Below are 15094 nucleotides of genomic sequence, written 5' to 3'. Positions count from 1 at the left end.
AAAAAAAGAAATGCATTCTGATGCAAAGTTGCATTCTGTGGTGCAGCCTTCCTATTTTTCAACCAAAGCTGGTCGTTCTTGTGTTGTCAAACTGAAAGGCTGCACCCTCCCTCTCTTCGATCAGCATCACTCAGACGTGTGATCATCTCCTCACGATTACACATGTAGATATCGCGCTGCCATTTTCTGGTTGCTAAAAACCTACATTGTTCGCTTAATTTCAGTTTATGTACCATCTAAAATCGCTGCGAAATGTCTTTTCAATAATGATACATAGTATTTTCAGCTGTTTGCTGCTTGTGGACAAAACTGAAAGTCGACTCAAAAGCAAGTCTCCACTGAGGTTGTGGGGGAGGGGGGAGAGTTGTCTGAATTCAGACTGCGTTGTTGCAATTCGCCTTGTTTCCTTAAGGGGGCTTCATTTTAGATGATGCCCCTTTAATCTCATATCTTATGATCTCTTCTTACCTAGGGAATGGCTGTATTATCTGCTGGAACTTTGTGGCTTAGATCTAAGCTGCTGGGAAACACATTGTGACAAATCCAATTATAAGAAGCATTATTGAGGATCAGATAGCATCACCATCTATCACTCTGCTGAGTGAACCCCTCATCTGGCCTTTAGGAAGCCTTTATGAGTGAACCCCTCGTCTGGCCTTTATGAGTGAACCCCTCGTCTGGCCTTTAGGAAGCCTTTATGAGTGAACCCCTCATCTGGCCTTTAGGAGGCCTTTATGAGTGAACCCCTCGTCTGGCCTTTAGGAAGCCTTTATGAGTGAACCCCTCGTCTGGCCTTTAGGAGGCCTTTATGAGTGAACCCCTCGTCTGGCCTTTAGGAAGCCTTTATGAGTGAACCCCTCGTCTGGCCTTTAGGAGGCCTTTATGAGTGAACCCCTCGTCTGGCCTTTAGGAAGCCTTTATGAGTGAACCCCTCGTCTGGCCTTTAGGAAGCCTTTATGAGTGAACCCCTCGTCTGGCCTTTAGGAGGCCTTTATGAGTGAACCCCTCGTCTGGCCTTTAGGAAGCCTTTACGAGTGAACCCCTCGTCTGGCCTTTAGGAAGCCTTTATGAGTGAACCCCTCGTCTGGCCTTTAGGAAGCCTTTATGAGTGAACCCCTCGTCTGGCCTTTAGGAAGCCTTTATGAGTGAACCCCTCGTCTGGCCTTTAGGAAGCCTTTATGAGTGAACCCCTCGTCTGGCCTTTAGGAGGCCTTTATGAGTGAACCCCTCGTCTGGCCTTTAGGAAGCCTTTATGAGTGAACCCCTCGTCTGGCCTTTAGGAAGCCTTTATGAGTGAACCCCTCGTCTGGCCTTTAGGAGGCCTTTATGAGTGAACCCGTTGTCTAGCCTTTAGGAGGCCTTTATGAGTGAACCCGTTGTCTAGCCTTTAGGAAGCCTTTATGAGTGAACCCGTTGTCTAGCCTTTAGGAATCCTTTATGAGTGAACCCGTTGTCTAGCCTTTAGGAAGCCTTTATGAGTGAACCCGTTGTCTAGCCTTTAGGAGGCCTTTATGAGTGAACCCGTTGTCTAGCCTTTAGGAGGCCTTTATGAGTGAACCCGTTGTCTAGCCTTTAGGAAGCCTTTATGAGTGAACCCGTTGTCTAGCCTTTAGGAAGCCTTTATGAGTGAACCCGTTGTCTAGCCTTTAGGAGGCCTTTATGAGTGAACCCCTCGTCTGGCCTTTAGGAAGCCTTTATGAGTGAACCCCTCGTCTGGCCTTTAGGAGGCCTTTATGAGTGAACCCGTTGTCTAGCCTTTAGGAGGCCTTTATGAGTGAACCCTTTCCACAAAGCCCGTTTTAACATTGGCAGCACCCTTATGGGTTTCACCATTTATAAGTAGTCAACTGGATTGCAGAATTACATCCTGGTCTGCAGGAGGGGTCAGCCAATTAATTATAGGCTACTCCTGACCTGAGCAAACATTCCAGCACTGCAGGTGACAACCTTGGCTTTATACCTGTTCAGACTATACACAGTCCAGCACTGCAGGTGACAACCTTGGCTTTATACCTGTTCAGACTATACACAGTCCAGCACTGCAGGTGACAACCTTGGCTTTATACCTGTTCAGACTATACACAGTCCAGCACTGCAGGTGACAACCTTGGCTTGATACCTGTTCAGACTATACACAGTCCAGCACTGCAGGTGACAACCTTGGCTTGATACCTGTTCAGACTATACACAGTCCAGCACTGCAGGTGACAACCTTGGCTTTATACCTGTTCAGACTATACACAGTCCAGCACTGCAGGTGGCGCTATGCACCTTTTCAGTTTGTTTACAAACCGCCAATACACATATGAGTTGAAGAAGAAATTGACTACTTTTAAATGGAGATAGCCCTCAATGGCACTTCCCATGCTGTCACATAAGTGATAATGGCAAAGATAGGGGGTGGGGTCTCTTTCGAACGCTGTGGAATGAACTGCTTCTCTCGGGGGGGGGGGGCTGTTGATTGAATTTGACCGCTTGACTGATACTACCAGAACGTAATTTGATTGTAAACAACTGGGAAATACAAGTGATTATTGAGCATCGCCTGTCCCTGGGACATTAAACCATTTGTCCTCGATCACATCGATTGTATCTCTCACACACACACGCGCACACACGCACGCACAGGTTCTTAAATGGACTGAAATATTATAACAAAATGTGCTGACTGGCCCAACACGGAAATGACGAGTCAGCATTTTGTTATTCCATGGAGCAGGATGTCGTGAGTAACAGTTCCACTGAGTCCCTGGTGATGCAACCCTATCACAGATCTCCATTGACTCATGATAATGTCAGTACAAGTACAAGATACAGGAATGTGAGAGAAAAGGCTGTCTAAGGGACAAGAAGACGAGAAGGGAAAGAAAGAGAGAGAGATGATTCAGATTCTGCTATGGACAAGGCGGAGAGGAAAGTAAGAGGAGACAGGAGAAAAGGGATGAGAGGAGTGAGGACAGGAGGGAGGAGAGGAGGGAGGAAAGGAGTAAGGAGAGGAGGGAGGAGAGGAGTGAGAAGAGGAGGGAGGAGAGGAGTGAGGACAGGAGGGAGGAGAGGAGGGAGGAAAGGAGTAAGGAGAGGAGGGAGGAGAGGAGTGAGAAGAGGAGTAAGGAGAGGAGGGAGGAGAGGAGGGAGGAAAGGAGTAAGGAGAGGAGGGAGGAGAGGAGTAAGGAGAGGAGTGAGGAGAGGAGGGAGGAAAGGAGTAAGGAGTGGAGGGAGGAGAGGAGTGAGAAGAGGAGGGAGGAGAGGAGTAAGGAGAGGAGAGAGGAGAGGAGTGAGGGGAGGAGTGAGGAGAGGAGTGAGGAGAGGGGTGAGGAGAGGAGTGAGGCGAGGAGGGAGGAGAGGAGTGAGGCGAGGAGTGAAGAGAGGAGTGAGGAGAGGAGGGAGGAAGGAGAGGAGGAAGGAGAGGAGTGAGGAGAGGAGTGAGGAGGAGGGAGGAGTGAGGAGAGGAGTGAGGAGAGGAGGGATGCGAGGAGTGAGGAGAGGAGGGAGGAGAGGAGGGAGGAGAGGAGTAAGGAGAGGAGTGAGGAGAGGAGGGAGGAGAGGAGTGAGGAGAGGAGTAAGGAGAGGAGGGAGGAGAGGAGGGAGGAGAGGAGGGAGGAGAGGAGGAGAGGAGGGAGGGAGGAGAGGAGGAGAGGAGGGAGGAGAGGAGGGAGGAGAGCAGCACCAGGGTGATAGATGATGATGCGCTCTTATCCTGAAGAGAGAGGGGGTGTCCCAAATGGAACCCTAGTACCTTTACAGTGCACTAGGTCGGACCAGGGCCCATAGGGCTCTGAATAGAGAGTCATTTGGGACACACCCAGACAGTCCTTATCACAGCCTGGGGAGATAGAGAAGACAGGAGAAGAAATTAGATGGGAAGAGAAAAGGACAGGGGATGAGAGGGATGAACAGATGGGAAGAGAAGATCATGAGGAATCCTCAGAGCCTGCAGAGAGATAGCTTTTATCACTGTCAGGGATACAGAGAAGACAGAAGGAAACAAAGAGAGGAGACAGATGATGAAGAGGTGATGGAAGGCGTAAAAAGAGGGGAGGAGAGAAGAGAGGGGAGGATATAGAGGAGAGAACAGGGTCATGATGAGAAAATAGATATCAGGATTAAGAGCTGCAATATCGTTCCATGAACAAGGCCCTTAAAGAGAGAGACGATAACTCAAAGATATCCGCACACACACACACACACACCAGTTCCAGTTGTTGAAAGCTGGCTTAGAGCCAGTGGTAGCGTGAGAGAGAGTAGGTATACACTACATGGCCAAAAGTATGTGGACACCACTTCACACCCGTTGCGCTGACCGGTGTATAAAATCGAGCACACAGCCATGCAATCACCAGACAAACATTGGCAGTATAATGGCCTGTACTGATGAGCTCAGTGACTTTCAACGTGACACCGTCATAGGAGGCCATCTTTCCAACAAGTCAGTTCATCACATTTCTGCCCTGCTAGAGCTGCCCCGGTCAACTGTAAGTGCTGTTATTGTGAAGAGGAAACATCTAGGAGCAACAATGGTTCAGGCGTGAAGTGGTAGGCCACACAAGCTCACAGAACAGGACCGCCGAGTGCTGAAGCTAGTATGAAGTAAAAATGGTCTGTCCTCAGTTGCAACAATCACTACCGAGTTCCAAACTGCCTCTGGAAGCAACGTCAGCACAATAACTGTTTGTCGGGAGCTTCATGAAATGGGTTTCCATGGCCAAACAGCCCCACACAAGCCTAAGATCACCAATGCGCAATGCCAAGCATCGGCTGGAGTGTTGTAAAGCTCACCGCCATTGGACTCTGGAGCAGTGGAAACGCGTTCTCTGGAGTGATGAATCACGCTTCACCATCTGGCAGTCTGACGGATGAATATGGGTTTGGCGGATGCCAGGAGAATGCATAGTGCCTGTTTTTCATGGTTCGGGCCCCTTAGTTCCAGTGAAGGGAAATCATAACGTTACAGCATACAATGACATTCTAATCTTGATGAGTCTGTGCTTCCAACTTTGTGGCAACAGTCTGGGGAAGGCCCTTTCCTGTTTCAGCATGACCCTGTCCTCAATCCCATCGAACACCTGTGGAATGAATTGGAACGCCGACTTCAAGCCAGGCCTAATCACCCAACATCAGTGCCCAACCTCACTAATGCTCATGTCTGAATGGAAGCAAGTCCCCACAGCAATGTTCCAACATCTAGTGAAAAGCCTTCCCAGAAGAGTGGAGGCTGTTATAGCAGCAAAGGGGGTACCAACTCCAATATTAATACTCATGATTTTAGAAAGAGATGTTTGACAAGCAGGTGTCCACATACTTTTGGCCATGAAGTGTATCTTATCATAGAAGAACTGGACCTTTCTACGATGTCCACCTACCTGCAAGTTACTTCTTTATTTTCTATTGTAAAAACTTTAACGGTATGCAAATATACTTGTGTGTGTGTTCACTGTTTACACGTGTGTGTGTGACTCCAAGGGAATGTGCGTGTGTGTGTGTGTGTGTTACCTGTACCACTGCTGATGGTCTGCTGCCTACACTTCTTGAAGTGAAAGCGTTTGATGGCGACTGGTTGACCACGGTAACAGGCTCTATAGATGATAGTTCCACTGCCCCCCTGGCCCAGGATATCACTCTCCTCCTCACTACACTCCAACTGGGTTTTCTCTAGGAACAACCTACACACACACACAAACACACATTATAAACACACTCCAGCTGGTTCTTCTACAGAAACAACCAATATAACACAAAAACACCATACAGTACATGATACTATGTATACCTCATAGAGTACTATGTATACCTCATAGAGTACATGATACTATGTATACCTCATAGAGTACATGATAATATGTATACCTCATAGAGTACATGATACTATGTATACCTCATAGAGTACATGATAATATGTATACCTCATACAGTACACACAAAGCCTCACTATCCATCACTAATGTAATCACCATCTTTCAGCATTTATTTTTATTTAACCTTTATTTAAGTACAGTAGGCATGTCAGTTAAGAACAAATTCTTATTTACAATGACGGCCTACCAAAAGGCAAAAGGCCTCCTGCGGGGAAGGGGGCTGGGATTAAAAATAAAAATATAGGACAAAAACACACATCACGACAAGAGACACCACAACACTACATAAAGAGACCTAAGACAACAACATAGCACGGCAGCAACACCTGACAACACAGCATGGTAGCAACACAACATGACAACAACATGGTAGCAACACCACATGACAACAACATGGTAGCAACACAACATGACAATAACATGGTAGCAACACAACATGACAACAACATGGTAGCAACACAACATGACAACAACATGGTAGCAACACAACATGACAACAACATGGTAGCAACACCACATGACAACAACATGGTAGCAACACAACATGACAATAACATGGTAGCAACACCACATGACAACAACATGGTAGCAACACCACATGACAACAACATGGTAGCAACACAACATGACAACAACATGGTAGCAACACAACATGACAACAACATGGTAGCAACACAACATGACAACAACATGGTAGCAGCACAAAACATGGTACAAACATTTTAGGGCACAGACAACAGCACAAAGGGAAAGAAGGTTTAGACTACAATACATCACGCGAAGCAGTCACAACTGTCAGTAAGCATCCATGATCGTATCTTTGAATGAAGAGATGGAGATAAAACTGTCCAGTTTGAGTGTTTTTTGCAGCTCGTTCCAGTCGCTAGCTGCAGCGAACTGAAAAGAGGAGCGACCCAGGGATGTGTGTGCTTTGGGGACCTTTAACAGAATGTGACTGGCAGAACGGGTGTTGTATGTGGAGGATGAGGGCTGCAGTAGGTATCTCAGATAGGGGGGAGGGGGGAGTGAGGACTAAGAGGGTTTAATAAATAAGATGACCAGTTTACAGAAGAGTGTAGAGATGTGTCCTATAAGGAGCATTGGTGGCAAATCTGTTGGCCGAATGGTAAAGAACATCTAGCCGCTCGAGAGCACCCTTACCTGCCGATCTCCGTAATCTAGCATGGGTAGGATGGTCATCTGAATCAGGGTTAGTTTGGCAGCTGGGGTAAAAGAGGAGCGATTACGATAGAGGAAACCAAGTCTAGATTTAACCTTATCCTGCAGCTTTGATATGTGCTGAGAGAAGGACAGTGTACTGTCTAGTCATACTCTCAAGTATGTGTATGAGGTGACTACCTCAAGCGCTAAACCCTCAGAGGTAGTAATCACACCGGTGGGGAGAGGGGCTTTCTTCTTACCAAACCACATGACCTTTGTTTTGGAGGTGTTCAGAACAAGGTTAAGGGCAGAGAAAGCTTGTTGGACACTAAAAAGCTTTGTTGTAGAGCGTTTAACACAACATCCGGGGAGGGGCCAGCTGAGTGTAAGACTATCATCTGCATATAAATGGATGAGAGAGCTTTCTACTGCCTGAATTATATTATTGATGTAAATTGAGAAGAGCGTGGGGCCTAGGATTGAGTCTTGGGCTACTCCCTTGTGTTCTGCCAGTCACATTCTCTTACAGGTCCCCAAAGCACACACATCCCTGGGTCGCTCCTCTTTAAATTAAGGTTAAATAAAAAAAACTCCCTTGGTGACAGGCAGTGGCTGAGACAGCAGATGTTCTGACTTTATACACTGCACTCTTTAAGAGAGGTAGCAAACCAGGCCAAAGACCCCTCAGAGACCCCAATAATCCTTAGCCTGCCCACAAGAACAGAATGGTCTACCGTATAATTTTTTGGGGCCAAGTCAATACAAATAGCAGCACAACATTGCTTAGAATCACGGCCAATAATGACATCATTTAGGACCTTTAAGGTTGCAGTGACACATCCATAACCTGAGTGGAAACCAGATTACATACCAGAGAGAATACTATAAACATCAAGGAAGACAGTCAGTTTCCAACACTTTTGATAAACAGGGCAAAATAGAAATTGGCCTATAACAGTTAGGATCAGCTTGATCTCCCCCTTTAAATAAAGGACACACCGTGGCTGCCTTCCAAGCTATGGGAACCTCCCCAGAGAGGAGAGACAGGTTTAAAGGTCAGAGATAGGCTTGGTGATGATAGGGGCAGCAACCTTAAAGAAGAAAGGATCTAAACCATCTGACCCAGATGTTTTTTTGGGGTCCAGTTTAAGGACCTCCTTTATCACATCAGACTCAGTGACTGCCTGCAGGGAGAAACTTTGTAGCGGGGCAGGGGAAAAAGAGGGAGGAGCATCGGGGCTAGTCGCATTAGAAGGGGTGGGAGATGAGGAAATGTTGGACGGGCAAGGAGGCATGGCTGAGTCAAATAGGAATCCTGACTTAATGAGGTGGTGATTAAAGAGCTCAGCCATGTGCTTCTTGTCAGTAACAACCACATCATCAACATTAAGTGACATGGGCAGCTGTGAGGAGGAGGGTTTATTCTCCAGGTCTTTAACTGTTTTCCAGAACTTCTTGGGGTTAGACCCACAGAGAGAGAACTGCTCCTTAAAGTAACTAACTTTGGCCTTCCGGATAGCCTGAGTGCACTTATTTCTCATTTGCCTGAAGAAGAGCCAGTCAGCCTGAGTATGTGTGTGCAGAGCCTTTCGCCAAATGCAATTCTTGTGGTGGAATAACTCTGCCAGATCACGGTCGAACCAGGGGCTGAACCTGTTTTTAATTCTCATTTTCTTTATGTGGGCGTGTTTGTTAACAATACCAGTGAAAATATCCAAAAAGAAGGTCAAATTTACAGAGACCAGGTCATGAAGGAAGGCTTGCTCATGAAATGTTTTTAACATGCTACAGGTACCTTCCCTGATCCCAACCTCAGCTCTACCTCCTGGACGTCAACACAGGCACCATACATTACTACAGCTACCTCCCTGATCTCAACTCTACCCGGTGGACATCAACACACGCACCATACATTACTACAGCTACCTCCCTGATCTCAACTCTACCCGGTGGACATCAACACATGCACCATACATTACTACAGCTACCTCCCTGATCTCAACTCTACCCGGTGGACATCAACACATGCACCATACATTACTACAGCTACCTCCCTGATCTCAACTCTACCCGGTGGACATCAACACAAGCACCATACATTACTACAGCTACCTCCCTGATCTCAACTCTACCCGGTGGACATCAACACACGCACCATACATTACTACAGCTACCTCCCTGATCTCAACTCTACCCGGTGGACATCAACACACGCACCATACATTACTACAGCTACCTCCCTGATCTCAACTCTACCCGGTGGACATCAACACACGCACCATACATTACTACAGCTACCTCCCTGATCTCAACTCTACCCGGTGGACATCAACAAAGGCACCATACATTACTACAGCTACCTCCCTGATCTCAACTCTACCCGGTGGACATCAACACATGCACCATACATTACTACAGCTACCTCCCTGATCTCAACTCTACCCGGTGGACATCAACACATGCACCATACATTACTACAGCTACCTCCCTGATCTCAACTCTACCCGGTGGACATCAACACATGCACCATACATTACTACAGCTACCTCCCTGATCTCAACTCTACCCGGTGGACATCAACACACGCACCATACATTACTACAGCTACCTCCCTGATCTCAACTCTACCCGGTGGACATCAACACACGCACCATACATTACTACAGCTACCTCCCTGATCTCAACTCTACCCGGTGGACATCAACACACGCACCATACATTACTACAGCTACCTCCCTGATCTCAACTCTACCCGGTGGACATCAACACATGCACCATACATTACTACAGCTACCTCCCTGATCTCAACTCTACCCGGTGGACATCAACACACGCACCATACATTACTACAGCTACCTCCCTGATCTCAACTCTACCCGGTGGACATCAACACACGCACCATACATTACTACAGCTACCTCCCTGATCTCAACTCTACCCGGTGGACATCAACACACGCACCATACATTACTACAGCTACCTCCCTGATCTCAACTCTACCCGGTGGACATCAACACACGCACCATACATTACTACAGCTACCTCCCTGATCTCAACTCTACCCGGTGGACATCAACACACGCACCATACATTACTACAGCTACCTCCCTGATCTCAACTCTACCCGGTGGACATCAACACACGCACCATACATTACTACAGCTACCTCCCTGATCTCAACTCTACCCGGTGGACATCAACACAAGCACCATACATTACTACAGCTACCTCCCTGATCTCAACTCTACCCGGTGGACATCAACACACGCACCATACATTACTACAGCTACCTCCCTGATCTCAACTCTACCCGGTGGACATCAACACACGCACCATACATTACTACAGCTACCTCCCTGATCTCAACTCTACCCGGTGGACATCAACACACGCACCATACATTACTACAGCTACCTCCCTGATCTCAACTCTACCCGGTGGACATCAACACACGCACCATACATTACTACAGCTACCTCCCTGATCTCAACTCTACCCGGTGGACATCAACACACGCACCATACATTACTACAGCTACCTCCCTGATCTCAACTCTACCCGGTGGACATCAACACACGCACCATACATTACTACAGCTACCTCCCTGATCTCAACTCTACCCGGTGGACATCAACACACGCACCATACATTACTACAGCTACCTCCCTGATCTCAACTCTACCCGGTGGACATCAACACACGCACCATACATTACTACAGCTACCTCCCTGATCTCAACTCTACCCGGTGGACATCAACACATGCACCATACATTACTACAGCTACCTCCCTGATCTCAACTCTACCCGGTGGACATCAACACAAGCACCATACATTACTACAGCTACCTCCCTGATCTCAACTCTACCCGGTGGACATCAACACACGCACCATACATTACTACAGCTACCTCCCTGATCTCAACTCTACCCGGTGGACATCAACACACGCACCATACATTACTACAGCTACCTCCCTGATCTCAACTCTACCCGGTGGACATCAACAAAGGCACCATACATTACTACAGCTACCTCCCTGATCTCAACTCTACCCGGTGGACATCAACAGATGCACCATACATTACTACAGCTACCTCCCTGATCTCAACTCTACCCGGTGGACATCAACACATGCACCATACATTACTACAGCTACCTCCCTGATCTCAACTCTACCCGGTGGACATCAACACAAGCACCATACATTACTACAGCTACCTCCCTGATCTCAACTCTACCCGGTGGACATCAACACATGCACCATACATTACTACAGCTACCTCCCTGATCTCAACTCTACCCGGTGGACATCAACACATGCACCATACATTACTACAGCTACCTCCCTGATCTCAACTCTACCCGGTGGACATCAACACACGCACCATACATTACTACAGCTACCTCCCTGATCTCAACTCTACCCGGTGGACATCAACACACGCACCATACATTACTACAGCTACCTCCCTGATCTCAACTCTACCCGGTGGACATCAACACACGCACCATACATTACTACAGCTACCTCCCTGATCTCAACTCTACCCGGTGGACATCAACACACGCACCATACATTACTACAGCTACCTCCCTGATCTCAACTCTACCCGGTGGACATCAACACACGCACCATACATTACTACAGCTACCTCCCTGATCTCAACTCTACCCGGTGGACATCAACACACGCACCATACATTACTACAGCTACCTCCCTGATCTCAACTCTACCCGGTGGACATCAACACACGCACCATACATTACTACAGCTACCTCCCTGATCTCAACTCTACCCGGTGGACATCAACACACGCACCATACATTACTACAGCTACCTCCCTGATCTCAACTCTACCCGGTGGACATCAACACACGCACCATACATTACTACAGCTACCTCCCTGATCTCAACTCTACCCGGTGGACATCAACACACGCACCATACATTACTACAGCTACCTCCCTGATCTCAACTCTACCCGGTGGACATCAACACACGCACCATACATTACTACAGCTACCTCCCTGATCTCAACTCTACCCGGGGGACATCAACACATGCACCATACACGTCCAACAAAGGATTCTATGTATTGCATTCTGCTATAGGGCTGGAGCTATAGTCGCCTTGGCAACGTTCTTACGTCCTCATTAGCATCCTCTTCATATCATGAACACAAATCTGTGTCTCAAATGGCACCCCCTTCCCTATGTAATGCACTAATTTGGACAGGAACCCAGTTAAAAGTGGTGCACTACATAGGGAAGAGAGTGCCATTTGGGACTCAAGCCCAAGTCTTTCATGTGAGATTTTAAATGTAGAGCGCTATGTCAACAAACCGGCACAACCGCTTAAATGAGCATAGAACAAAAAGCCTTGGTCAGCTGCCAATCTTAACTGCTCAGAGTTGACCATCTATCCTGGAGCTGACTTCCTGCTAGGGCCCATATGTTAATGTAAGGCTGGGGAAACATTATTCAGGGTCAATTTAATCTCAAACATGCTTTAAATTGCATTTCAGCAGAGTCACACAGCAGATTGTTTGAGCACGTTCCTGTGTGTGTATGTTCTGTGTGCCCATGTTGCGTGCACATTCCTGTGTGTGTGTCTACATAGCTGTGGTGTTAGCTGATGTCAACCCGTGATTATTTAGTCAATATCTCTCTTGTCTTAGAGCAGTACTAAAATGTGTTGCTTGATATCAGAAATATTTGGGAGTGATTGTTGCCCCATGAACAGTAAATACAACAGCGGCCTGTAGTATTTCACAGAGATATACTTGTGTAATCAACCCTCAAGCAGAGTGTGTGTGTGTGTGTGTGTGTGTGTGTGTGTGTGTGTGTGTGTGTGTGTAGCCTTAAGGGTAAACAATACATCAACGGATGCGGTCACTGTTGAGAAATCAACTGAAACTCATTACGCAGCCAAACCTCTGAAGAGCTGTGTGTGAGCGTGCGCAGGATTGCTGTACCTCTGTATGTGAGTGTGTGTGTACAGAGTATCTATGCCTGCAGTGTGTTCCATACTGTACATGTCACGGTCCTGTCAGTGAGGAGCCTAAGGAGACTCCTAGGCTCCTATCAACACAGCAGGAAACCACAAGGCCCTGTACTACACATTACTACAGGAGGACACCACAACCACAAGGCCCTGTACTACACCTCACTCCAGGAGGACACCACAACCACAAGGCCCTGTACTACACAATACTACTGGAGAAAAGCACAACCACAAGGCCCTGTACTACACAATAATACAGGAGGACACCACAAGGCCCTGTACACAATACTACAGGAGAAAAGCACAACCACAAGGCCCTGTACTACACAATACTACAGGAGGATACCACAAGGCCCTGTACTACACAATACTACAGGAGAAAAGCACAACCACAAGGCCTTGTACTACTGGTCAGAGGTAGAGCACTATGGGTCCTGGTCAGAGGTAGAGCACTATGGGTCCTGGTCAGAGGTAGAGCACTATGGGTCCTGGTCAGAGGTAGAGCACTATGGGTCCTGGTCAGAGGTAGAGCACTATGGGTCCTGGTCAGAGGTAGAGCACTATGGGTCCTAGTCAGAGGTAGAGCACTATGGGTCCTAGTCAGAGGTAGAGCACTATGGGTCCTGGTCAGAGGTAGAGCACTATGGGTCCTGGTCAGAGGTAGAACACTATGGGTCCTGGTCAGAGGTAGAACACTATGGGTCCTGGTCAGAGGTAGAACACTATGGGTCCTGGTCAGAGGTAGAGCACTATGGGTCCTGGTCAGAGGTAGAGCACTATGGGTCCTGGTCAGAGGTAGAGCACTATGGGTCCTGGTCAGAGGTAGAGCATTATGGGTCCTGGTCAGAGGTAGAGCACTTGGGTCCTGGTCAGAGGTAGAGCACTATGGGTCCTGGTCAGAGGTAGAGCACTATGGGTCCTGGTCAGAGGTAGAGCACTATGGGTCCTGGTCAGAGGTAGAACACTATGGGTCCTGGTCAGAGGTAGAACACTATGGGTCCTGGTCAGAGGTAGAGCACTATGGGTCCTGGTCAGAGGTAGAGCACTATGGGTCCTGGTCAGAGGTAGAGCACTATGGGTCGTGGTCAGAGGTAAAGCACCACATAGGGAATAGGGTGCCATGTGTTTTTGTGCTGTGAGAATGGCGTGGTTTCACTTAGACAGTAATGTGAGCATTAAGTGAGTGAAACAAATAAACAATCAACCAAACAAATGTTTTCTCCCAGTGCAAGGGCAATCTTTTGTTGTTCCTATTGACTGAATAGAGCCATCTATCCCGGTTATAACCAAAAGCTCAGCCTGAGTGTGGGTGACAGCTCAAAAGTGACAGATGATGGGCCAAAGGTTAGGGATAAGAGGTTTGTGGTTCAGAGGGTGTGTGTGTGTGTGCGAGCGCAAGTTTGATAGCATGTTGGAGAGAATCGGCTCTTGCAAAGCTCAGCACAGAATGACTGATCTACAAATCGTCAGGCATCCTAACTTCAACTTGAGAATACATTTAAACTAGTCTCCCATTGAAAATGTGACTTAAGATTAGCCCATCTGTGCCGTGCCTTCCTCAGGCTCATCGTCTTGTGAAGTTACACTGAGTCTGGCTGAGTGTGCGATTGGATTTGATAATGATGGAAACTCCCTCCAGCCAATAGTTACACCAATCCTTATATGTCCATGACGGGTAGAGCAAGTGCACACTTCAGGAGAAGGGATGAGAATTGGGATACAGCATCTATATTGGGGGGGATAGCCGCGCAGAGCTAATAGGTCAATAGGTCAAGGGTTAGAGGTCAAGGGTCAGGGTGAAAGGTTACCGTGAGGGGAAGTCGGTCATGAAAAGCTCTGGGACCAGCTCCTGAAGGGGGACAGGCTGGTCGGGGTGCTGGGGACACACTATGTACTCCTGGCCCATGGCAGCGATCACACAGTCCTCCATGTTGAAGAAGTGCCCTCCTCTTCCTCCCCCTTTTTCTCTGCCTAGCGGTGGGATAATCAGACCAAAAGATAAAGTTGACTTCAGAGTGAAAACTCTGTTTCACAGCAGTCCCATTACAAAACCAATATTATATGTTGATTTCAAA

General features: G+C 47.6%; 1 protein-coding gene across 1 annotated transcript in view; it reads right to left on the bottom strand.

Annotated features, from left to right (window-relative positions):
• Positions 1-15094, bottom strand: part of lrrk1 (leucine-rich repeat kinase 1) — a 174732-nt gene that overhangs the window by 41110 nt on the left and 118528 nt on the right. The window contains exons 25-26 of the mRNA XM_082969697.1: positions 14828-14990; positions 5491-5660 (exon numbers count right to left, since the gene is read on the bottom strand). Of these exons, the coding sequence (XP_082825823.1) occupies positions 5491-5660; positions 14828-14990 (333 nt within the window). The remainder of the gene's footprint in view (positions 1-5490; positions 5661-14827; positions 14991-15094) is intronic.

The sequence above is a fragment of the Salmo salar genome, chromosome 26, assembly GCF_965601325.2.
Source record: "Salmo salar chromosome 26, fSalSal1, whole genome shotgun sequence".
NCBI lineage: Eukaryota > Metazoa > Chordata > Actinopteri > Salmoniformes > Salmonidae > Salmo > Salmo salar.
Note: the sequence above shows the minus strand (reverse complement) of the source record. Positions and strands in the feature narration are given on the sequence as shown.